The sequence below is a fragment of the Geotrypetes seraphini genome, chromosome 16, assembly GCF_902459505.1.
Source record: "Geotrypetes seraphini chromosome 16, aGeoSer1.1, whole genome shotgun sequence".
NCBI classification, from domain to species: Eukaryota; Metazoa; Chordata; class Amphibia; order Gymnophiona; family Dermophiidae; genus Geotrypetes; species Geotrypetes seraphini.
Genome location: NC_047099.1, coordinates 35,894,587 through 35,920,750, shown reverse-complemented (window position 1 = coordinate 35,920,750; position 26,164 = coordinate 35,894,587). Strand labels below are relative to the sequence as shown.

At 44.0% G+C, this 26,164-nt stretch overlaps 1 protein-coding gene across 7 annotated transcripts in view; it reads right to left on the bottom strand.

The window, feature by feature from the left end:
• The window catches only part of POGZ (pogo transposable element derived with ZNF domain), a 46,566-nt gene extending 22,101 nt beyond the window's left edge, over positions 1 to 24,465 (bottom strand). For 3 of the 7 annotated variants that reach the window (XM_033925474.1, XM_033925478.1, XM_033925477.1), the window contains exons 1-10: positions 24,309 to 24,464; positions 13,147 to 13,268; positions 12,772 to 12,930; positions 11,030 to 11,205; positions 7,577 to 7,694; positions 6,631 to 6,921; positions 6,268 to 6,510; positions 6,044 to 6,153; positions 3,420 to 3,763; positions 2,186 to 2,340 (exon numbers count right to left, since the gene is read on the bottom strand). In XM_033925474.1, the coding sequence (XP_033781365.1) occupies positions 2,186 to 2,340; positions 3,420 to 3,763; positions 6,044 to 6,153; positions 6,268 to 6,510; positions 6,631 to 6,921; positions 7,577 to 7,694; positions 11,030 to 11,205; positions 12,772 to 12,930; positions 13,147 to 13,267 (1,717 nt within the window). In that variant the 5' untranslated portion in view covers position 13,268; positions 24,309 to 24,464. Of the gene's footprint in view, positions 1 to 2,185; positions 2,341 to 3,419; positions 3,764 to 6,043; positions 6,154 to 6,267; positions 6,511 to 6,630; positions 6,922 to 7,576; positions 7,695 to 11,029; positions 11,206 to 12,771; positions 12,931 to 13,146; positions 13,272 to 24,308 lie in introns of all 7 variants that reach the window. The other 4 variants (XM_033925479.1, XM_033925481.1, XM_033925480.1 and 1 more) reach the window with 2 other exon arrangements.
• Positions 24,466 to 26,164: the final 1,699 nt, after the last annotated feature.

The following is a 26,164-nucleotide window of genomic DNA, read 5'->3' as shown; positions in this document are numbered from 1 at the left end:
GTATGAGATTAAATTGTACACTTGTTGAATGATTAAAAATGAATAAAGATTAAAAAAAAAAAAAAAATCATACACATTCTTGTAAACATCACTTGTAAATCTATCAAGAAAAACAATAATGGTATATATATAAACCCATAACCCACCCCCCTTCCCATTATTATTAATAGTAAACACAATAAAATAAGAACCCTTCCCCCTCTCTATTATTCATGGTGTATATTTCAATAGAATAACTGGTGTTTAATCATCACAAAAAGATGTCAATGGCCCCCATATTTTGGAAAAGGTCTTATAATTTCCATTTTGTACAGCTATTGATCTTTCCATTTTGAACATATGGCATAATGAGTTCCACCAAAAGGTGAAATTAAGTTTACTGCAATCCTTCCAATTGTTGGTGATATGTTGAATAGCGACACCAGTCAGGATTAATAAAAATTTATTGTTAAATGATGATATCTGACTCTTTTTTCTCATAGCACTTTTGAAAAGCCTTCTCTACTTACTGCCCAAGAAATTGCTTGTTTCTCTCCCATCATGAGTCACCTGCAAACACTGGGTTCTACATTCAAAACATTTATCTGATTAAGTCACTCTGCCCTACCCTCATTTCCTTTTTACTCCCCCTAATATTTCCTCACCTAAGTAACATGTATAAGCCTTTGTCCTATGTCCACCTTAATTAGATTGTAAGCTTTTTCGAACAGGGACCGTCTCTTGCGTGTTTGCTGTACAGCGCTGCTGCATCTGTTAGCGCTTTACAAATAACACATAGTAGAAAGTAGTAACTATAGAAGTTAACTGGCTAAATTTTCAAATTTGAATTTCTTGGGTCACTGATCAAAAGTTAACCAGTTAAAATAAGGAGTGAGAAGGCGAGTGGGGGTGGGTTAATTTGTAACAAGGCACTAATAGGATTTTTTTTTTGCCTCATAAATGACAACATAAAGAGAAGGTCTAAAGTTAAAAGGGGATAGATTCCATGCAAACGTAAGGAAGTTCTTCTTCACCTAGAGATTGGTGGAAAACTGGAACGCTCTTCCGGAGGTTGTTGTAGGGGAAAACACCCTCCAGGGATTCAAGACAAAGTTCGACAAGTTCCTGCAGAACCGGAACGTACGCAGGTTGGGCCAGTCTCAGTTAGGGCGCTGGTCTTTGACCAGAGAGCCACCGCGTGAGCAGACTGCTGGGCATGATGGACCACTGGTCTGACCCCGCAGCGGCAATTCTTATGTTCTTATATATCTCACTAGCTCTTTAAGCCCGTTACATTAACGGGTCCTAGAGACACTTCCTCCCTTTCCCCTTCCCCTTGAACGGTCTCCCTCGTGATCAAGACGGGGTGGAGGGGGCTGCCGTCCGGGGCCGGCGGAGAGGAGCTAGGCGGCTGGAGTAGTAGCAGCAGTCGCTGCCGATCGCAGCCTCCGTCCTACCTGGATTTCCTTTTTTTCTGCATCGGGAAGGTGGAGAGCAGCCTGCGAGGTTTGCTACAGCGGCTGGCGAACCTCAGCAGGCTGCTTTGAAGAGCAGCGGCAGCGGGAGGGAGGAGTCTCTGGAACACGCACCTCCAGCTAGCGCAGGCGCCATGAGGTGTGATACAGAAGCACACCTCACGCCACCAGGAATCACGATTTTTGAAAAGCACATGCGTGCTTAGCCTTTTATTATTATGGATTAACTATTCGACTAACTTTAACCTGTGCCATGGATAGCTTATCCAGTAATCTTTTACAGTATACAGATCTGTATAACTTTCACTGAGGCACCAGGTTTGAAAGGGAGCTGCATCTGCCAAACAACCAGACTGCTGCACATTGTACACCACTGCTTCTCCTCGGAATAACCTTGGTAACGAGCTATTTGAAAACTAGTTGCCCTCCCCGGGGCTAAAAGTACCTCCTGTATTTTTCTGTGTAGTTGTCAAGAACAAGTACATTTTGGCACACACACCCCCTCGCTTTCCCACATAGCCACTGCCCTCAACAACTGCTTAGTTTCACCCTGCACAGAGAATGCCACTTAGGTGTGTAACAATTTGCTTTTGCCCTGTCATATCCGGTTAACCTGAAAACAGCAGGAGTCAGCTCTACATATGCTGGTAGAGCTCTGCTCCCAGTGAGGCCCTCGGCCTCTAATAATGTGCACTCAGAAAAGTCATGGAAGAGAAGGCAAGGCAACTTACTAGTGGATTCATAGGAGCTGTGCACACTCTCAAGGTGACACTGCAGTTGGAAGGGTGTGGTGAACTGCCGGTAGCAATGCTGGCAGATGGTGTGTCCGTCCACCTCGCCGTTTTGCTGGTCCAATTCTACGTGATGCTTCATGTGATTCATAAACCTGAAAGGGCAGAGTGAAGAGTACATCAGTAGATAGTATGTGATGATTTTATGGTGGCCAAACAGGTTGAAAAGGTGAAGGTGAAAGTTAGGAGGATGCATAGGGAGAGGAATGGCCAATAGGAAAAAGGAGGTATTGATGCCCCTGTATAAAACTCTGGTGAGACCTCATTTAGAATATTGTGTACAATCCTGGAGATATAAACAGGATGGAGTGGGTCCAGAGGAAAGCTACTAAAATGGTCAGTGGTCTTCATCATAAGATGTATGGGGACAGACTTAAAGATCTCAATCTGTAGACTTTGGAGGAAAGGCTAGAGATGGGAGATATGATAGAGATGTTTAAATCCAAAAATCTCAAAAATATATATATATTACTCACCAGAGATGGGCTAAACACTCCCGATGAACATTTCATCCAAAAGGTGGAGAAAAAGCCTCAAAATTCAAATAATCAGCAGCCAACAATCAAAAAGTGATAAACGTTCAATACTGCTTCATTTCCTATCATTTCAGTGGTGGTGGAGTTTTTTTGCCTATGACAGGAAATGAAGCAGTATTGAACGTTTATCACTTTTTGATTGTTGGCTGCTGATTATTTGAATTCTGAGGCTTTTTCTCCACCTTTTGTATGAAATGTTTATCGGGAGTGTTTAGCCCATCTCTGGTGAGTAATATATATATATATTTTTGAGATTTTTGGATTTAGTTATTACTCTGATTCTTTCCTTGAGAGATGTTTAAATAGCTACATGGCATAAACACGCATGAGATGAGTCTCTTTCATTTGAAAGGAAGCTCCAGAATGAGAGGGTGGAAGATGAAGTTAAAAGGCGATAGGCTCAGGAGTAATCTAAGGAAATACTTTTTTTACAGAAAGGATGGTAGATGCATGGAATAGCCTCCTGATAGAGGTGGTGGAGATAAAGACTATCTGAATTCAAGAAAGCCTGAGACAGGCACATGGGATTTCTCCGGATGGGCAGACTGGATGGGTCATTTGGCCTTTATCTGCTGTCATGCTTCTAGACATCCAGGCCAATGGCATGGGGTAAAGAGAAGCCTAGCTCAGACTATTACCTTATGTTGTTTTTCAGCCTCTTGGTACAGTGTGGGCACCGGAACGATGTCTGCACCTTTGGAAAGTTCTGGATCTGATGTGACTTGCCGCTGTCTCGACCATAGTAGAAGTCATCCACTAGCATGATGAGTTTGCTCTCAGGGGCTCTATGTGAGGACTCACTGGTGTTCTCAGACTGCTCCAACACTTTGGTGGATGTTGGGGTCACTGAGCCTGGCGTGGTTGGTGGTGCAGACACAACGGATGTTTTCTCTGGAGAAGGAGACTTCAAGGGGGGAATCAGCAGATCTGATTCTGGGGACTTTCCTTTCTTCATGAAGTCAACCAAGTCAGGACAGCAGTACTGAAGGGGAAAGGTGTTCAAATTCAGACCACATACACACATACTGCACAGCTATATAAACACAAGCACCACACATATACACATACTGTATGCCACACAGCCAAGAGTAATGACACTTCACGAACAGCAATCTTCTGTGCGATACTGCAGGCTACATACCTCTGGTCACGAACGCTTCTGAACACGAACAAAGCAGTTCTCCACCCAAAAATTCACCAAAATTTTGCACCTGGTCACGACCACACAATCAGATGCCAAACAAATACAGAACTGCCCATTTTCTGTTATTTGCATATATTTACCTAAGCATGGCCTCTAAGCAAGTGAAGAGTGGTAATGTTGGTGAGAAGAAGGTTTTGAAAATATTGAAATAGAAGTGAAGAAGGAAGTTATTGAAAAGTATGAGGGTGGTGTTCGTGTTACCGATCTTGCTGCAGAGTACAAGAAGTCCAAGTCTACGATCTCGACTATTCTAAAGCAGAAAGAGGTTATTAAAGCAGCTAATGTTGCAAAGGGAGTTGCGATGTTAGCCAAACAAAGGCCTCAAGTGCTGGAAGAGGTGGAGAAACTGTTGCTGGTGTAGTTGAACAAGAAGCAACTTGTAGGGGATAGCGTAAGCGAGTTGATGATATGCGAGAAAGCTAGGAAGATACATAGTGATTTGCAGCGGAAATACTGTTCTTCGAGTGGAGAAAGTCATGAATTTAAAGCCAGTGGAGGATGGTTTGAAAAGTTTCTTAAGAGAAGTGGCATTGATAATGTGGTAAGGCATGGAAAGGTTGCTAGTTCTGATGCTACTGCTGCGGAAGCGTTCGCAAAAGATTTCGCTAAATTCGTGGAGGCCGAAGAATACATCCCGCAACAAGTGTTTAACTGTGACAAGACCGGATTGCTCTGGAAGAAGACGCCGAAGAGGACCTACATCACCCAGGAGAAGGCTATGCTTGGCCACAAACCAATGAAGGAGAGATTTACCCTTTTGCTGTGTGTGAACGCAAGTGGCGATCTAAAAATTAAACCAATAGTCGTCTATCAATTCGAGAACCCTCATGTGTTCAAGCAGCACAATGTTAACAAGGCCTGACTGCCCATGATATAGAGGGCAAATACGAAGGGTTGGGTCACAAGGAGCTTGTTTTTGGAATGGCTGCACAAGGCTTTCGCTCCCGCTGCTAAGAAATACCTTATGGAAAATCATCTGCCTGAAAAGTGCCTTCTTCTAGTGGACAATGTACTGGCACATCCTCCAAGTTTGGTTGACGAAAAGGTCATATTCCTCTCCCCAAACATGACTCCTCTTCTGCAGCCCATGGACCAGTAAGTGATCTTGAACTTCAAGAAGCTGTACACTAAAGGCACTATTCACCAGGTGTTTTAATGTAACTAAGGAGACGTCTTTGACCCTGAAGGAGTTCTGGAAGAACCATTTCAACATTGTTCATTGCATCAACCTCATCGACAAAGCCTGGGAAGAAGTCACATTATGGATCTTGAACTCAGTTTGGAAGAAACTTTGGCCTCAATGCATTGCCGAACGAGATTTTGAAGGATTTGAGCCCCCTGTTGTGGAGATCGTGTCCATGGGCAAGACCATGGGTCTTGAAGTCGATAGTGAGGACATCGAGGAACTGGTCAAGGATCATGAGGAGGAGCTGACAATGGACAAACTTGCTGAACTCCAGCATAAGCAGCAAGGTGCTTACTAAGGAGCAGTCATCAGAAGAAGCAGGTGAAAAGGAGGAGATTAGAAGCGATGTGTTAAAAGCCATCATAGAAAAATGGAATAATAAGTGCCAGAATTTCTTTGAGAAGAACCACCCTGACAAAGCTGTCATGAACAGAGTGATTAACATGATGAACTATCATGTTGTCTCTCGTTTCTGTAAAGTTTTGATGCGCAGGAAAAGACAAGTTACATTAGATTGGTTTTTGGTGAAGTGTGGTTGACCAGCTAAATGGATGAAAAAAGGAGAAACCCCTGACCCAGAAGAAATCACAAGAGAGAAAACACCTGAAGGAGACTGTCCCTCCATCGCGGAGCTGAACTCTCCCTTAAAACAGTAACCTCTGTTGTTCAAGGTTTTCTCAGTGTTATTCAAGGTTTTTAAATTCTGTTTACAATTACACTATACATTCTATGGTATAATTAACATTTCACTTATTTACTCTCATTTCACATAGGGAAATTAGGTTCAGGTCGCGACCAGAGTTTTGGAACTAATTATGATCATGACCAGAGGTTCCACTGTATACAGAATATCCCTAAAAGCAGGCACTTACACACATGTGACCTCGCAGAGCCTCAGTGACTCGAAACTGGCTGTTGCATCTTGGGCAGGCTTTCCGGCTGTCAGCATCAAATGGAGAAAGCGAAGGAGCAGGAGAAGTGACTGAAGAAGAGAAAGAGTCCTCAATCCCACAGCACAACAAGGTAGACTATCAATTTACAGTCAGCAGTTTTACTAACTTTTGCTTTTTTTGCAATTAGAAATAATGTTTTTCACCTGAATTGGTATGCAGGTAGGACACAGCTCTGAGAGCTGGGACCTTACCTGTCATGGTAATGGGCTCCGAGGATGACGATCTCTGCAGTGTGCTGGCACTGCTGCTGCTGTTCGTTATCAGGATCTGGCTGGGACTCTGGCTCAGGGTGGGCACCGTGTTCACGGTGTTCACTTTTAACCCCTCATTGCTGTTCTCCCCCGTTATGCCCGGTCTCTTCACGGTCACAAGACTTGCAATGCTAACTGTAGACACAAAGTCACATCAAGAGAAAATGTGAAGAGCAGGCAAAGGTATCCCCTACCGAATGGGATCCTGTCTTCTCCTGGTCACGGAGGACCCTTTTGAGCAACTGGCATTCTTACCGAGTTTGGGATTGGTAGCCTGGTTGGTTTGGCCAGACGGCTGAACAGCGACTTGCCCAAGGGTTGGTGGCTGGGTTGATGCAGCGGTGGTGGAGGTGCTGGGCGTGGGCTTGGTCTGTTGGCCCTGGGACTGCGGTACTGTGCTCCTGATGGTGAGTGTGGCAGGAATGACGGTAGTGAATGTGTTCGTGGTAGGTCGGATGGGCACAGCTGTGCCTGGTCTCACCTGTGCCATCTGAGAGAAAACCTGGGGGACGCCTACTGTTGGTTTCACAAACTGGGTGCCTGGAGCTAGAGAACAGGGAACCCCATCACTTGACTTGCACAGAGTGCAACACTCCTCCACTTTTTCCTGATTATGGACATAGGCTGGCTCTTATCTACATGTTCACTACACTGTTCAGGTAAAAAGGGAGACGGTAGGTGGGGGAAGGGTTTTAATGGGGGGGGAATGTATAAAAATTGTACTTGTTGAACCTTGGTTTGGATGGACTTTGTTCTGTTTTGTGCTTTTCTTTGTTCAACAATAGAAAGATTTGAACATAAAAGGGGGAGGCTGCAGCCAGGATGGTGAAAGAGAAAGTGACCCTGGCCTTCCAGAACCACTGGATTATGCTTATTATTCTCACTCCAGCTTCTCAAGGAGGCATATACTCACCAAGGACCTCTCTTCAGTCTGGCATGTGTACACCAGCTATATGGTATGTTGAAGAAAAACACTTTAGGTGCTTAAGCTAGCTCTAATTCTGATGTTTTGGAAATTTCAGATATTACACCCCGACTCTTAAAAGCTGAACTTAGGGAATGAGAATCATACTCAATCTCAGAGATCAGCTGTGCAGAGTGACACAGCAGCATTACAGCACCCTGGTGACACACTGCTTAGCCTGTCCCTGAACATAGTAGGGTGTACTGATGGGCAGAGGGGAAGCTTCATTGTACTCACCGGGGACTAAAGTAATAGGTCGGACTGTCTGGCCTTGTTGCACATTCAGAACAATTCCAACCTGATTCATAGGGTTCATTGAATTCTGTAGTGGTCTCACATTTCTTACTGGAAATCCCTGCAATTCAACAGAGTAATCACTTTCAGTTACGTATTTGGCAAAGACATGTTGCTCCAGGCCAGTGTTGTCTAAATTTTGCTGTTGGTGTTGTGCTCTGTTCCCTCCTCTCCCACCTGCCCAATGGAACAACGTGTCTCCCTTTCATACCTCCCCCCCCTTCTTGCTGGGACAGCAACAACTAATTTCAAAGTGGTAGGGATAATCATTGAGCTCTTTCACACTCTAGTGCCACTGAAGGCCGTGCCATCCTGCCTGCTCTTATGTGCACTTCTTGTTGTTGTGTGGGGCAAGATCTTCTGCAGAACTGAAGCACAAAGGCTCAATAATTATCGCTACTGCTTTTAAATTAGATAGAAGGGAACAGGAAAGGAGGTATGAAAGGAAAAGATACTGGGCTGTGAGGTAGGCAAGGGAGGAAGAAAGAGATATGAAGAACTTAGGGGGGGTAGAAGAGGGAGAGAGGCTGGACCTGATAGAGGAGAAGGGAGAAATGGTTGGGTGGAAAAACAGAGAGATGCTGGAAAATAAATAAGTATCAACATATGTATTCCTTGCCCTCTTCTCCCCACCACCAAATTACTGAACTTCTATTTCCTTTAGTCTGGCATTTTCCTGCTGTTCCTTTGAAATTCCAGCTCAGTCAGAACCAGGGCGGGCTACCATTCAACACTGCAAGCCAAGGTTCTAGCTTTCTCTAAAACCCACGTGATGTCCTCCTCACCCTCCCCACAAATTTCACCACTAGCTTATCACACTGAACAATAACCAGCACTCACCCCTCTCCCTGCAGCAAATAATCTGGATTCCTTGTCATCAGCAGCAGATGAATCCAAAGATGTGTGTGTTATGACCATCTACCAGCAGGTGGAGATAAGAAAGAACCAAACTGAACTCTGTCTTACAGGATGGTAAGTTCCCTAGTCAGTCAGTGTACTCTGTCTCTAGCAGGTGGATGGATATTCTCTCACAAGCTCTTAGTTTCATCTTATGATTTGCTTCTGTTCCAGGTTTCCAGTTTTAGTTGAGCCTGGGGGCATTTAGGCACTGGGTCTGCCTATTTTTAGGGGTACACCTGGTGGTGCCAGGTCTTTCCCCCTCCTCACAGAAAAAAAAGAAGGTAATATGAAGGAGAGCAGTTATGCTGTTGTGGTCTTTTATGCAAGTGGGAAGTTTGTCAGCACAATGGCAGATGTGGAGAAAGTCCTGGCGCCATTGTATTTCTTCTATAAAAGAAAAAAGAAAGATCCAACTATTCCCCTTCTGAGATAAGTTGTGTTTCTGAGACATAATCAAGTGCTTGGTCTTGCATGAGGAGATGGCAGGCACCTTGGAGGTCCTAAGGGGCAGCTTTTTGGCATACTCTTCTATTCTAGTGGAGGTGCCCATTCAAATTCCCCTCAGTAACTGTTTAAGGCAGAATTTTTATCTCTAGCCTAGTATGGGATGGGGACCCCCACTCTCAAGGAGGGGTGGTGTCTTTACCTTGCTCAGGAGCAGCGAGTCACCATTTGCATTTCTTCATTCTTGTTAGGGCAGTTTCCTTATGGAAGGTACTAACAGTGCAATGAGGAGCTTCGCTTATATTTCTTTGGGCTTTTAAAAAACAAACAAACAAACCCAGAGATAGAAAATCGTAATTGTGATTTCTTGCTGCTGGTCAAGCTGTCCGATGGGCGGGCTGTGGCAATCGCCGCCAGTTCTTTGGGTGACTTAATTTTTCTCCCCAATCTGAAGCTGGGTGGCTCTTTTCTAGTTTCAAGTTTTATTTAAAATCTGATGCACACGCTTAACAAATATTTCCAAGCAAATTATAATACTAAAATGGGGGGACAATAATATACACAGGACAAGTTTTAACAGACGTACAATACTAGACTGGTACAAGCTAGAGAAAAAGGGATGAACAACAATGGTTAACAAGAGAACATATAGGATTTGGATAATAGGGAGGGGGTAAGAGTAAAACTGCTATAAGAAAAAAAAAAATGATCAGGAATTAAAAGGTAGAAAAATATAAACAGTTCGATTATGTCTAGATCCTTCAGCCTAGCTCGGTGTCAGTTTGCCATGCTTCCAGCAGATCTTCACTGCCACTGCCTTTGTTCCTCAGACTGCAGCTGCATCAGGGGTCTCTGTTTTTGCACAGGTACAACACTAGAAATCCCATGGCAGTAGGGCTTGGGGGGGGGGGGGGTCTGATTGCATTTGGTGGTTGAGCTGTTTATGCCTTCCACTTTTCGGATCTGTTGGTGCAGGCTTCTCCCCACAGCCTTGGGAGGGTTGCTTCTATGGCTGGTTTGCTAACACGCAGTGGTTTGTTGCATTGATGGTACAGGTCTTGCACTTTTGCCAACTTTTAGCTCCCCTGTATCCAGGCCTTTAGTCTCTTCTTAGGGAGAAGGATCATATGGGCCTGTCCTTCAGGGGGCCATATGGCTTTTTCTTTGCGCTATCCCACGCTGCTGAAAACTGCTTTGCTACATCCCATACATGTCTGGATTCACCTGCTGATGATGATAAGGAAGGAAAAATTATGTCTTAACTGATAATTTTTTTCCTTTAATCACAGCAGATGAATCCAAGGACTCACCCTTTTTAATTTGTTTAGTTTCTATTTTCTTCTGTAGATATTCAGCCTTCTGGCTGATTTGCATTGGATTTGTCTGTGTTATATTTCTGGGCTGTAAGAAGGGAGTTCTATGCCTATTTGTGCTTAAAGGTTGGCCTTCTGGTTTGTTATGGATAACTAAGGAGCTCAGTTTGGTTCTCTCTATCTCCACCTGCTGGTAGATGGTCATAACCCACACCTCTGTGGATTCATCTGCTATGCCTAAAGGAAAGAAAATTTTCAGGTAAGACAAATTTTTCCATAAATTTCCCCCGGCTGTCACAACAAGTCAAATTTATCTGAGGCTTCCAATTTTAAATCATTACAGACAACTTTGCAGTATCTTCTCTGGCTACTAAAGTAACAGTAGTTTTTTCCAAGTGATGGAGAACTTAGAGTTCTTTATCTTCCCCATCTAGCTTTCTATTTTACTTTTGACAGAAAATATGCTTCCCTAGCCCAACTTATTGTATGAAGATGGATATTGATAGGCCATGATTTTTTTTAAATGGGATTTTTCTTCTTCCCCCTTTCCCTTCCCAACTACATAACTGTGTCTTTTCCACTACATCAATAAGAAGATACTTAAACAATGCTCTCTAATTAAAGTGAATCTGCAAATGAACAGTAAAAAAGCTTCATTCTGGATTCTTTGTCTTAGCAGGTGTTCATGCTTTGTAGGAAACTGAGTGTGCAGTATATTGGGTCACTCTGTGCCACTTGCCTGGGTTGTTATGAAGATGGGCTGAGGGGTGACAGTTGAACTGGTCACATGATTGGCGTTCTGCATGACTTGGACAGGGCGTAACATTGGTTGGGTCATCACTGTACCCAGACTGGAGGCAGTGTTCTGGGTCAGGATTAAGGACTGTCCCCCTGACTGAACGATAGGAGTCGTACCTGAAAGAGAGAAGGGAGAGAAGAGAAGCATGGCAGCCACAAATCTCAGATAACATGAGCAAATCCCAGGACCTCCTGTGACAGAACTGACAGCCACAAGCTGGCTAAGCCAGTCGGGTTTTCAAGATATACACAATGAATATTCAAGAGAGAGATATGCATGCACCACTATCCTAGGTCATGTTTTCTGTTTCGTTCCTCATATTGGCATAAGGAAATTGAAGAAAAATGTGAGCCTGCTAATTCACCATCAAGGCTTTTATAATTCTATTAGTAGTAAACTAAAGAGCTTCTCAACCTAGTCCTTGGGGCACACAAGTTTGGATATCCACAATGAATATGCATCGGTTAAATCCCTCTAATCTGAACCCTTTTCCTCCACCACCAACTCCAGACTCCATCCCTTCTTTCTTGCCGTGCCATATGCCTGGAACAGGCTACCAGAGTCAATATATCATGCTATGTCTAGCAGCATTCAAATTAAAATTAAAAGCCCACGTTTTTGGAGCTGCTTTCAACTCTTAACTAACAATACCTTTACTCATTGTATCATTCCTTTTACCAAACTCCCTAACCTTGAAATGCAAAGAAACAACCCAAAATCCCCTTTTTAAGACCCCCCCCCCAAATCTTTGATTCAGTCTGTCAGCCTGTACTCAACAGAAACATGTGTTGACTGGAAAACACTGCAGATAGAGCTCAAACAGCTCACAGGGTGATCCTCTGCCTTAAATATCTGGAAAGCTGGACTTCGATTCTTCTGACTGCCCCACCGGCCGGACATTCCCAGCTGGGTACCTCTACCACCTTCAGAGACACCACGCAGAATGCCTGGTGGAGGAATGCAGTCGGACTCCAATCCTGGGCACACCTCCATGGAACCACGCAGCCTGCACTTGACCCCACTAGCAGACAAACCTGGGGTGAACAAGCTCCTAAGGGAATGGTCCCTGATGTTCAGAGGGTTTACTGACAAGCAGGGAACCCTCCAGAAGTAGACTTTTCCAAAGGTCTGCGACCTCCTGCACTCGGAGCTGTCCCCGCCAGGGAACCTCCGCAGCATGAGGGTGAAAACCGCGAACGCAAAGACTGAAAATATACGAAATAAAACATAAGCAGAAAATACAAGCTCCTATATCCTGGCTTATAGGAAGGCAAACTGATGTTTACAGGGACAGTGATTAAGGTAAGAGGGGGAGGGGTTTAAGTCTCTGAAGTTTGAGGCTTCCTACAAGGTCCTGGCGGGTAGTCGGAAATAACCCACTGGTTTCAGAATAAAATGGGATTGTACAAGAATCTTGTCTCATGCATAGTCATTGTGAATATCCAGAAAACCCGATGGGACTTGGTGTGCCCCAAGAGCTAGGATGAGAATGCCTTGATTAGAAGACAGTGAAGAAGAAAACCTTGGAGAGTAAATTCCAGTCAAATGTAGAATGAGCCATGTTCTATAGACAGCTTCTACAATCCTTCCTCTCTCCATTTTGAGGATTTTTTTGCCCTAGGGAGTGGCATAGCTGGGTCTTAAATCTGCTTTCTCCCTCCCTGGACAGCCCTATCTCTTACCACTATTGTTTGCGAAGAGTGTGAGCAATGTCTTTTTCGCATTGTCGCTGTTCTGAGTTGCACTGTTACTAATGGACGTAGCAGTGCTCAGATGGCTTCCCAGCGATGTGTGTGCAACAATGGGCACCGGGGCAGGAACCGGCTGCAAACTCACCGACACTAGAGAAATGGCAACAAATGTAGGATGTTAGCACTACTGAAAAGAACATCGTCTACTCACGGGCTTTATTTCAAAGCATTTCTGATAAATCACATAGCTATAGCAAATATCCACCAGGAAAAAAGTGACTTTTGAAAGGTTATAACCCGAGCGACTGTTGTGGAATTTGCCTTTGGCATTTGGAAGCAATACCCCAGAAACGGAGCTCTCGATACCTGTTGCAGTCTTGTCCACAAAGCCATAATCTTCGACCACAGACTCTTCAATCACATCGCTCATCTTCTGCCATGGCTCCAGCTCCTCTTCCTCACATTCCATAAACAGATCCGTGTCCATCCTGCTGGAGAGAAGGGAAGCACACTGAGTTAGCAGAATGTTAGTCTCTCATCACTCAAGCTTATTTTATTTAGGAACATTTGTTAGATTACGTTTCAGTGAGGATATGACAGCGGTGTACAACTGCAGCTACATAAGGGAAGGAGTGAATAGCAAAACAATATAAGATCAGCAGAACTAGTTTTGAGGGCAGGATACACTAGGGAATTAAATGATACCCAAGAAAGCCAGGTCTTACGATCTATCCTAAATTTCTTAGTCTAAGTTCTAGGGCGAGGCATTCCAAAACAAGGGAGCCAACAACTGAACGTTGTATAGCATCGAGAATCCAGCCATAGTTTCTTATGAGAAGAAACCACAAGTTGGTTCCAGATGACTGCAAGATACTTCCCGGCTGATATGTGAGACAAAGAGAGTGTGAATATACAGTATTGGAATTTCAGAGTAAAAGGCCTGGATATGATGCACAGGGAGGGGCCTGAGGCTCCTGAGCCAATCAGGGACTTCCTTAGGGAGGAGTCTAAAGAAGTCCCTGACTGGCCAAAATAAGGGAGGCACCTGAACCAATCAGGGCCTTAGGCCCCTCCTCGTGCATCACATGATGGGGCGGGGCCTAAGGCCTGCACTGCTGATGGGCGGCCAGCGGAGGAGCAGGAGGGACTGAACACCCCTCCTGCTCCCAACTAAAGGTACGGGGAGGGGGGGGGGCAGCAGCGACAAGACCTAACTGGCAGGAGGGAGTGGGTATCCCTCCTGCCATTTTGGCACGGTATGGGGGTGTTCAGCAGGCGGGTGGGGGGAGGGAGGAGGAGGGGCCAATGGCAGGAGGGAATGGGCATCCCTCCTGCCATTTCTTTGGTTCGGAACTTCACCCTGTCACACTCCTGTATAGAATCAGTTTCTGCATCATTTGCCCAGTACTGTTAGCAAAATTCTTCTTCATAACCACATGCTGCTACCTACCCATTGTAGCTTTCTGCTTTGGCTCCTGAGTGTTTAAAGCTCCACTTTGTTCCCAAAATAATCTTTAGTACAAGTAGGGAATGTGGAGCTAATAGACATCCAAGTTAGTGACCCTACCAAAGGTATTTATGTGATTTATTTATAAATTACCTTGGTTAAAGATGCAAACATAAAACAATCAGAATGGTATACAAGAAACACAAGCCTAAATAATCAAAGCACACTTCTACGTAACAGGAAAGAGGCAGCTCTGAAGCCCTTTTGGAAGTGCAATAATAAAGTCTCTCCTTTCAATATTTCAGGCAACTTATTCCACCCCTCCACAGCTCAAACTAAAAAGTCTTTCTTCTCTACACTTCTTTCTCCATAATTTATTTTTCTGGAAGCAGCAGCAAAGCTTGAACTAAAAATATGAAAAGGCCTCATCTTCACTTTAGGTTTTAGGTATTCTGATAAGCTATCTCTTTTTGGAAAAATAATAAAACACTACACGGGGAATGAACAATGGTCACCTGAACTTCCAAGACATCACACTGCCATAGTGCACCACCGGTGATGCTCCTCCATACCCTTGAACTTTAGGCGACAAGAGCAGTTTAAATCATGGAGAAACTCTTTGCTGCTGGTGACAGGAATGACTGCTTCCACCTCCTCTCAAATCATATGCCTTATGTATAATGTCATGAAAAGCAGAACGGAAATTCTTATGTGAACCAGAGTCTGCAAGATCAGAAAAATATAGAGAAACCCAGGCACACATGAGAGATTCAATTTGTTGGTTTTAAGTTAAAGACAATCTGGAGGGAGATATCCATACATTTCTGATGATCGAGAGTTCATTGGCCTTCGGAGGTCATGTAAATGTGGATTACACAAGAAAGGCTTCATCGAGAAGTATCTTCTGAGCAACTCTTCAGAAGGATCTGCCTATCATTTATACTCAACCTTTATTCTACCACAAATCCATTAAAATTATACCTATGACAAAACAAGAAAAAGAATCATGCTTCTCCAACAATAAATCATACTCTTCATCGGGAGTACAAGAGCAGAGAAAAAGCAGTGGTCTTCGTTTTATTTTTTTTAAATAAAAAAACAGAAGTAATTCTGCTAGTTTCAGATCTAACAAGAAAAAAAAGGCGTTCTGCCAGAAAATCTCTCTCCCAGATGGACACAAGCTTAATATATTTAGAAGCTGGACTTTCCAAATGAATGTAATTAGTGCTTGGGATGGATTAATATTACTGAACCCGAGATGAATGAATGTCTTTTTTTTTTTAAATTCTTTATTCATTTTATATTTTACATCAAGTGCACAGAAAGTAACAACATATTAACTTAGTACATCACTTGAAATACCTTCCCACCCACCATTCTAATATCATTTAATACATACGATATTCCTTCCCTTCATAACCAATAATGAAAATCGAAAACCCACCCCCTCCCCATTCTTTCATTTATGAGAGAGGTTGTAAACTGAAAAAACACCATGAGCATCTTCTCTCACACCAAGCAGCATCATGGGGTAAAGACCTAGAACAATTGCTTTCGCCCACTACTTATGAGGAATTTAGGAAACGTCTGAAAACACACCTGTTCCTAAAGTATCTAGACAACTGATCCTCTCTTCTCTCTCCCCTCTAGAGCGATTAACTTGTTCTATTGATCACTCTCTCCTCAAAAATGGATTTCCTGTCCTATTAACCCTCCCCTCTTAAAGTCAATCAATTTGTACCTTTGCTTAATCTTTGTAAACCGCATAGAACTTCGCGGTATATAAGCTGTTATTATTATTATTATTATAATCAGGGAAAAATTATATCTATTCGTTACAATAATTTATTAATGGCCCCCACACCTCCTGAAACTTATTAAAATATCCTTTTTGAACAGCTAATACTCTCTCCATAAATGGATGTCTTGAAAAAAGTCCAAAGAGTAACTAAAAATGTGACTAGGCAGTCAATGAAATCCAATGAATAAAAGAGGCAGCCCTGCCTCTCCACTTAGCCACATTGTTTTCATGTAACTATATGCCAGAGATCAACTGAGACCTTGTGGATGTGCTGGAAGGGGCTAGACCACTCCAGGCCCTTTCTGTTAAAGGCGCAAGGTCTTTAAGACAGGGGCTGGCCACATGGTTGGGGGGGGGAGGGACAGATATCTCCTGCTCATCTCCAGAGAAAGCGAAGTTGCTTACCTTTCACGTGGGTTCTCCATAGACAGCCTCCTTTTACTAAGGTGCGCTAGGGCTTTAACGCCAGCATTGAGCTGGCGTTAGTTCTAGAAGCGTATAGCGCACGGTAATTTCCTGCGTGCGCTAAAAACGCTAGCGCACCTTAGTAAAAGGAGCCTTTACCCTCCCGTCATCCCCTCTAAGATATCTTTTTTTTTTTTTTTTTTTGCAATATCTTTATTAACAATTGCAAAGGAACATACATCCATGGGCAAAACAGCCGGAACATAGCCATCGACAACAGCCGGGAACAACATAAAAGAGAAGGCCAATCAGAGAAATACACGGTACAAAAAGAAAAACCCCATTAGTGCACGCCCATCACAATTGACATTTTGTGTTAAGACCCCTCCCCAGGGATGCTGGATGGACTGTGAGGGGTGTGCTTGGTGAGGTTTGTGGTGTGGGCGTGGGATTGGCAGATGTAAGATATCTATTTATCTAAGAACATAAGCATTGCCTCTGCCGGGTCAGACCAGGGGTCCATCGTGCCCAGCAGTCCGCTCCCGCGGCGGCCCCCAGGTTCCTGACCTAAATTCTTTATTCCCTATTCATTAGTATCTGTATAGTTACCCTCTATCTATACCCTTCAATCCCCTTCTCCTTCAGGAAGTCATCCAATCCCCTTTTTGAAGCCCAATATTGTACTCTGCCCTATCACCTCCACTGGGAGCGCATTCCAGGTGTCCACCACCCTCTGAGTGAAGAAGAACTTCCTAGCATCCGTTTTGAATCTGTCTCCCTTCAATTTTTCTGAATGCCCTCTTGTTTTTGTTGGCCCTGTTAGTCTGAAGAATCTGTCCTTCTCCATGCCTTTCATGATTTTATAAGTCTCTATCATGTCCCCTCTCTAAGTCTTTTTCAACTAAAGACAAAACTGACAAGGGAAGGGGAGGAGCCTCAGAAGTTGGGAGTCCCTGCATATGTCCAGTAAGCCACAAGCTTACTATAGCTAAGGGAGAGAGAACTGACACACAGATAAGTCTAGAAAACAGAGAGTAGAGGACATGGTCATGTCTCTCAACAGTGAAAAGTAAATAGTAGACTGCCCCAGGGATCTGTATGGGACCGGTGTAATTAATCTTGAAATAACAAGTGAGGTGATTAAAACTGCAGGGCTTCCATAGGAACTTGGCAGACTGGGCATCAAATTTGTCTTTATCTTTATTCAAAATTTTAGTATAATGAACAAGTGAACAACTTGCAAAAAAATTCAAGAATTTACATCTTATCAAAATTAAACAAATAAATACTTATTATTTAGTCCACTGATCCAAGAACAAGGAAAATCTCAAGTGAAATATTAGAAAGAAAACAATATAAAATACTTAGACGGAATGGAGCCATTGATCATACACCCAGGTAGACAGTTCGTTAAACTGTGGTTGGAGACATTTTGCCAATAATCACTTCTCCCCCTTCTCTATCCATTACAAACTCAAGTAATTATTTGGGTTCGAAAAACAGAAAATGTTTTCCCTCATGAGAGACACAACATTTCACTGGAAATTTCAACACATAGGATGTGCCAAGAGCCAAGATTCTTGGTCTATAGGTAAGTGATTTCTCTTCTTTGGTGTCTCTTTAGATATATCTGGATAAATTCTTACCAATGAACCCTGAAAACTATGTTTCATGTGCCTAAAATAAATTTGGAAGATTAAATCTCTGTCAAACTCCAGGGCAAAGGTTAATTCTTTCTGTAATTACTTCTAAGGAACTCTCCAAAAATTTTGTCAGATCTAATTTGGCTTGCTGTTGCTCCATTTCTCCTCTTGGTACAAGTTGTTATGTGCATAATTAAATTGTCTCAAATAAGTTTCAAGGAGTGCTCATTGCAAATTGGTGAAAAGTTATCAATACCAATTTTCCCATGAAGAACCATAATTGACAATGCTCCTTGCAAATCCTAAGTTTAAACCTGAGGCAATGGAGGGTTAAGTGACTTGCAAACCATCAGAAGGCATCAGTGGCTGAAGAATAAAACTATTTATTCATTCAATTTTTTAGCCCATCCTCCCAAAGGAGCTCAAAGCTGGTCCCAGCAGGCTCATAGTCTGTCTATTGTACCTTGGGCAGTGGAAAATTAAGTGACTTGTCTAAAGTTACAAGGAGCAGTGTGGAGTTTGAACCCACAACCTCAGAGTATATCACCTACTGATCCTTTATCAAACATCTGGGACTCAAGTTAAGTGCCCATTGACCCAACATGGCCATGTTTTGGCAATCTGCCTCTGGTCAGGTGTCTAAAAAAGTCCAGAAGATCCAAAATGCAATGACAGACATATAGGAAGCCCAGCAATGCAATCAGTTTACACAGAAGCAAGCATCAGGTGAATCTCACTGACTGCTCAAAACATGGCCAAGTTGGGTTGATGGAGACAAAAATGGGAATAAAATTGAAAGAGTGTTTAAGTTAAGTTGCAAGAGATCACTGATTGTATCAGTCCATAGAACACATAATATCAAATTACCTAATCCATGATACAATCAGTGCTCTCACAACTTAACTGAAATACTCTCAATTTCATTCCCATTTATAATAATAATAACTTTTATTCTTGTATACTGCCATACCCAGAAGAGTTCTAGGCGGTTCACATCAATTAAACAGAGTTACAAGTGATTCACATCAATTAAAACAGAGTAACAGCGGTTCAAGACCAACTTGATCAGAGTTGCCAGGGGAGAAGGGGGAGGTGGTGAGGGGGGGAGGTTTATTTAGTTAGAAAGGGGCATTAAGGTCCTGGTCTTGGAAGAGGTGGGTTTTAAGCATTTTTCTAAAGCCGAGGTAGTTGGGGGCCTTGAGGGCCATTTGGGTTAGCCATGGGTTTAGCTTGGCAGCTTGGAAGGCGAAGGTTTGTCAAGGAATTTTTTAGAGTGGCATAGTTTTAGGGAGGGGTAGACGAAGAGTTGAATTCTGCGGGTGTTCTTGATGATGTGATTCAGGAGGAAGAGAGGGATGATGTAGCTTGGGGATAAACCAAACACTGTTTTTATGTTCCCACTTTGGTTATACCACTGAAAGGTGGTATATAGCAAGAACCTAATAATAATAATACATCCATTCCACAACCCCAAATCATGCCCTTTAAGTCCACCATTGGAGGAAGACAAACATGTTATGAAAGCTTCAAAAACAAATCAGCCTTTTGACTGTATGTCCCCTCAGCTAATTCAAGTCTTATTCAAGGATCTAAAACATTTTAGAGGTATTGTCGTAGAATTTATGTAGCTGGTAAGGTGGCAGTCCTTCCAGGTTATACAATTCCAAGTTATTTGAAAGACTCTGTAATGTGGTTCTCAAAGCCCCAATGGTTACTGGTACCAGCACCGATTGCTTTTTCCCGATTTTTCTCATTTCACTTTGTAAATCCCAGTACTTCATGATCTTTTCCAATTCTTATTTGTCTAACCCAACTATCAATGGGTACTGACACATTGACACTTCAACAAACCATGCATATTTTGGTTATGTGTACATATATTTAGGTATGTATGCATAGACACACACAACACACAAACAAAACAGTTGCCAAAGAACAGCCATGAATAGCAAGTATCATAGGAACCTCAACCACTGGATTAAGTCATAAGAAAAGACACGTACCGGTTCAATATTCATTGACACTTATCTAGGTGGGGCAAGAGCCATCCCTGGAGGAACCTCAACTACTGTGGATTGGGTCATAAGAAAAGACACATACCAGTTCAATATTCATTGACACTTATCTAGGTGGGGCAAGGACCATCCCTGGAGGAACCTCAACTACTGTGGATTGGGTCATAAGAAAAGACACGTACCGGTTCAATATTCAGCGACACTTAATTAGGGATGGTCCTCACCCAGATAACATCTAGATTATGGTGATACCAGTCCACTAACCGGATAACGATCAGATAAAGTTACAGCAGCAGCAAAAAGGCTGTGCTAAGTTTATCCATTTCACTCTCAAGATAGTGAGCAATGGCATTATCCAGATACTTGCTCTGACATTTCCATATTTTAAATGCAGGGTATTATATAACAAAGTAAATCCCTAGGAATTACTGAGGGAAAGAAGTGCAGGTACAAGATCCTTTATCCGAAATCCTTGGGACCAGGCATATATCAGTTTTTGAAATGGTAATGTTAAAAAGTCAGACCATAAAATTGCCACCAAACTTTTCATTCAGCTGTTGAACAGATACACCATAATCATGATCCGGCAGAGTACAGTACAGGGATTCAAACAGGGATTGGACAGATTCCTGAGGGAAAAGGGGATCGTGGGGTACTGAGGGAGGTGCTGGGGTGTTGCATAAGTATAGACAGCTCACCAGGTCGTGCAGGTGCAAGGCCGGAGGGTTAGGACATTGATGGGAAGATAGGACTTCGATGAGAAACCTAGGGGGCAAGGGGGCCCCTTCTGGTGATTAAGGCAGGTCATGACCTGTTGGGCCGCCGCGGGGGCGGACTGCTGGGCGGGATGGACCTCTGGTCTGACCCGGCAGAGGCACTGCTTATGCTTATGTTCTTACCTCAACTTTCTGTGCTATTGACAGAGATAAATGCTACTTTTTCTACTTCTCACTGCTACCCTGAGTGGAATCTGCAACTCTCTTATCCATTTCCCAGCCCTCCAACTTGAATTGCACAGAGAACAGGACAAACACATGAACCTGCGTTGGTTTCAGTGTGTATCACATTGGGGAAATTGACTTCTGGTTCACCTCAAATTTCGGTTTCTGGAATTTCAGACAAATGATCTTGTACCTGTATTAGTATTTGTTTCACTTCAAAGCACCACTCACTCCAATGCCATTAGCAAGACCAACTTTCAAATGTCACTGCGAACAATGTCTTGGAATCCATGTTGTCAGAAAGCAAAAAACCTCAATGTCCCAGTAAAATGCATCTGAAGAAGAGGCCAAGTTGGTCTTAAGTGGGTCAAAAAAATAATAAAAAAACAGGTAAGGCAACCTGCAAGCTTCCAACTAAAATGCACTGGAAAGGAAGTGTAGCAGCCCAACATAAAGCACACTTCCACCAGAGACTGCTATCTTTGAGCCAAGCACCCTCTTAAGAAGTAGTATCAGCAGGGTGTGTAATTTACCTGCCCCACTTGCAGATACAGAGGTCAATATTTAAAGAATCTAAATTTAGGAACTTAAGTTAGTTTGCTAAATTTGCCATCTATTTTTAACTAAACATAGGAGCCTAAGGCCCCCTTTTTACTATGCAGCAGAGGCAAATGCCGCACAACAAATGTTCCGACGCATCAGAGCATTTGATCAGGCTTAGTAAAAGAGGGAGTAAGTTTTCAGCTGAAAATTCATTTATATTTAGGATCTTGAAAGTTAATGAACTTAAATGTATGTCTGCTATTCATTTGCTGAGATATAGAAATCTAATTTAGATCCTATTGCTGACAGCAGCCGTCAACGTCAAGCTTCTAACTTTTCTCCCTGCCCTAAATTTCTCTTAGAGGTCTACTACATTTTCAGAGGGGGAAAACTTAAGTTAGATGTTATTTTTTTAATATGACGTCCACGGTCATTTACAAATACTAAATTAAGACCGCTCTGTTCAATAGATTTATTACCTTGTTAGACAACTCCCTCCTTTTTTAAAGCTAATACTCATCATGTTGATACTGCGTATTCTTTCTAATTGTACCTGTATTCACTGAACATTCAGTGACTTCCTCACCAATTGTATTCTGAAATTCGCTAGCTATCCAGCACCCTTCACTGTAACATGTTAATATTATATTGTAACATACAAATATTATAATTCTTACTATTCTGTACTCTATAATCACTGACTGCTCAGTGACATCTTTCCCTATTTGTACACTGTAATTCACTGAATGTACAGCTCTCTTCACTGTGAACCGCCTAGATGTCGCAAGATTATGGCGGTATAGAAAAAATAAAGTTATTATTATTATTAAAACTAAAAGTGATTCCTACTGGGTGAGGTGAGGAGTGGCCTAGTGGTAAAGCTGCTGTCTCAGCACCCTGAGATTTGGGGACTGAATACCAGCACTGCTCCTTATGACTTTGGGTAAGTCACTTAATCCTCCAGTACTTTGAATGTGTGACCACAAAAAGGCAGTATAAAAAGTCCCATTTCCTTCACCTCCCTTTCCCCCACTACTACCAAGAGTTGCAGGGTACAGGCTAGAAACAAAATATACTATCAAAGGAATTCTATATATGAAAAGGGTGGTGTGGCCAAGGAGGGGTATGGGTGGGTTAGGGTGTTCTCTTAAAACGCACACAGTTATAAAATAGTGTAGATCTGCACCTAATTTGGTTTCAGTATAACTCCTCACACCCAAAGTTAAGCACTATTTTATAAAGGGTGCTGATCTTGAAACGCATGTTATCAAATACTATTCAGCACAAATTTTATTTTGCACTGGGTTTTTAGTGACTTAGTGAATGCAACTTTCTATGTGGCCAGTGACTGCAGGGTTTTATAGAAAGTTGGTCGTTAGTGAAGATATTGGTACTGATTTTCCAGCAGGTTCTCTCCACAATAATTGGAACCAGCAATTTTCCCCTTATTTATTCTATAGTCCCTTCCTCACCCTACTCCATAAACATACTTGGTTCAGGTATTACCATCCTGGTGTGGGTGTGGTGCAGCCTAGCTCCTTTTGGGGGGGGTCACATAACTGTGGCCCAAATCCGGAACTCTCACCCAATCCTGGGGGTTGCAAATGATCTCAAGTACTACAAAGAAGTCCCATCTTTACTATCTTGAGATGTCAACTGAATGTTGCTGATCTGCACAATAACTAGAACATAGTGGCATTTGATGTGCAGAATAGTGAGGCGGTGGGAGGAATCTGATGTAGAAAGGAGTAGGATAGGGAGCAGGTGAAGGGATTTGATATAGAGAATGGTGGTAGAATTTGATGTGGAACAGGGAGACGGTGGTCCTTGCAGAAATCTACACATCACAGAATAATCTCCTAGAGCAGTGGTTCCCAACCCTGTCCTGGAGGGCCACCAGGCCAGTCGGGTTTTCAGGCTAGCCCTAATGGATATGCACGAGAGAGATTTGCATAGAATGGAAGCGACAGGCATGCAAATCTGCTCCATGCATATTCATTAGGGCTAGCCTGAAAACCCGACCGGGCCGGTGGGAACCACTGTCCTAGCGGACCCACACTATGGAACTTGCTCCCACCAGATCAGGGATCTCAAAGTCCCTCCTCGAGGGCCGCAATCCGGGTTTTCAGGATTTCCCCAACGAATACGCACAAGATCTATTTGCATGCACTGCTTTCCTTGTATGCTAATAGATCTCATGCATATTCATGGGGGAAATCCTGAAAACCCGACCGGATTGCGGCCCTCGAGGAGGGACTTGGAGACCCCTGCACTAGCTCTTTAAAAAGCCTTGTCCTCCATGGCCTGGGTGGTCTTGGATCCCCTAGTTCTTTTCTGCTACATTTTAGTTATTTTGTCAGGGGCTTTGCTAGTCCTCCCTGCAGCCTGGAAGGGAGGCAGAGAGGTCAGGTTGTGCAGCAGAATGTGATGCAAGTCCAGGGAGAAATGGTTGGGACTGGGTGAAAGATGAGGTGGTTTGGGAGGGAGGTGCAAGATGGTTCTGCTGCAGCCCCGGGCCCTGGTCCTTCCTCCCTCCCGCGCTCAGCCGCGGCGGAGGCACACGCAAAATAGTCCGCTCGCCCAATATGGCGGAGGGACCGCGAGCGGCGGCGCTTCGTCCCGGTGCAGGCGGCCGGGCTCCCGCACTGCGGTCTTGTGTTGCTCAGGGAGGAGGAGGAGATGGGGGGGGCGGTGCTCGGCCTCCTCCTCCGCCCCCTTCGCGCCGGTACTCACCTTCTCTTCCTCCTCAGCCCCCCTCACGCGGCGGCCTCGGCCCGGCCGGGGACGGCGGCGCCAGTAACGGAGAGGCGCGAGGTTCTGCGCGCGCCGGGATACAAAGGGAAGAAAGCACTGCGCGGCGGCGGAGGGATACCTTGACGTCATTTCCTCCCCATGCCAACTCAGCCCCCGCGATTGGCCAACGGGGACGAGGCGGTGCTTAGCGTCCACCTCTTCCTGCCCCCCCCCCCTCCAGAGACAACCTAACCCGACTGCTGTGTTGTTGCACTGCTCTCTGCTTTGGTGAAATGCAGCTGCGGAAGGATAAAGTAATCCTGAGATGTGAAGGGGCTAGGGGACGTGGATCCCTCCCTCCTTCCTGCTCCACCTCCTGCAGCTCTGCTGCTTCACCCTCTGACCTCAGCAGCCCTCACTCTACCCTGGGATCCTCTGCCAACCTTACCCTCTGACCCCGCCATCTTCTAACTTAGTACCCTGCGATATCCTCGACCCTCTGACCCCGCCATCTTCTAACCTAGTACCCTGAAATATCCTTGACCCTCTTATCCCGCCATCTTCTAACCTTGTACCCTGTGATATCCTCGACCCTTTGACCCCGCCATTTTCTAACCTAGTACCCTGCGATATCCTAGACCCTCTAACCCCGCCATCTTCTAACCTAGTACCCTGCGATATAATCGACTCTCTTACCCCACCATCTTGTAACCTAGTACCCTGCGATATCCTCAACCCTCTGACCCCGCCATCTTCTAACCTTGTACCCTGTGAAATCCTCGACCCTCTTACCCCGCCATTTTCTAACCTGTGATATCCTCGACCCTCTGACCCCGCCATCTTCTAATCTGTGATATCCTCGACCCTCTGACCCCGCCATCTTCTAACCTAGTACCCTGAAATATCCTTGACCCTCTTATCCCGCCATCTTCTAACCTTGTACATTGTGATATCCTCGACCCTCATACCCCGCCATTTTCTAACCTGCGATATCCTCGACCCTTTGACCCCGCCATTTTCTAACCTAGTACCCTGCGATATCCTAGACCCTCTAACCCCGCCATCTTCTAACCTAGTACCCTGCGATATAATCGACTCTCTTACCCCACCATCTTGTAACCTAGTACCCTGCGATATCCTCAACCCTCTGACCCCGCCATCTTCTAACCTTGTACCCTGTGAAATCCTCGACCCTCTTACCCCGCCATTTTCTAACCTGTGATATCCTCGACCCTCTGACCCCGCCATCTTCTAATCTGTGATATCCTCGACCCTCTGACCCCGCCATCTTCTAACCTAGTACCTTGTGATATACTCGACTCTCTTACCCCGCCATCTTGTAAACTAGTACCCTGCAATATCCTCAACCTTCTTATCCCGCCATCTTCTAACCTTATACCCTCTGATATCCTCGACCCTCTTACCCCACCATCTTCTAATTTAGAACCCTGTGATATCCATGATCCTCTTACCCCATCATCTTCTAACCTAGTACCTTGCAATATCCTCAACCCCGTTGCCCCACTATCTTCTAATCTATTACTCCATGATATCCTTAATCCCGTTACCCTACCATTTTCTAATTTAGTATGCCATGATATCCTTAATCTCATTACTCTGCCATTACCCTGCTATCTTCTAACATCAGTGATATCCTTAATCCCTTTACCTTGCTATCTTCTAACCTAGGGATACCAGACATCTGGATTTCCTCCTTTTCGAGGATATGTCCGGGGGTCCAGATGGCTTTTCAAAACCCGACACTTTGTCCGTGTTTTGAAAAGCTTCCCTCAAAATCACATCAGGAAGGGGCATCCGCGCATGCACAGACGCAATGCGGTGACCGCACGCGCATG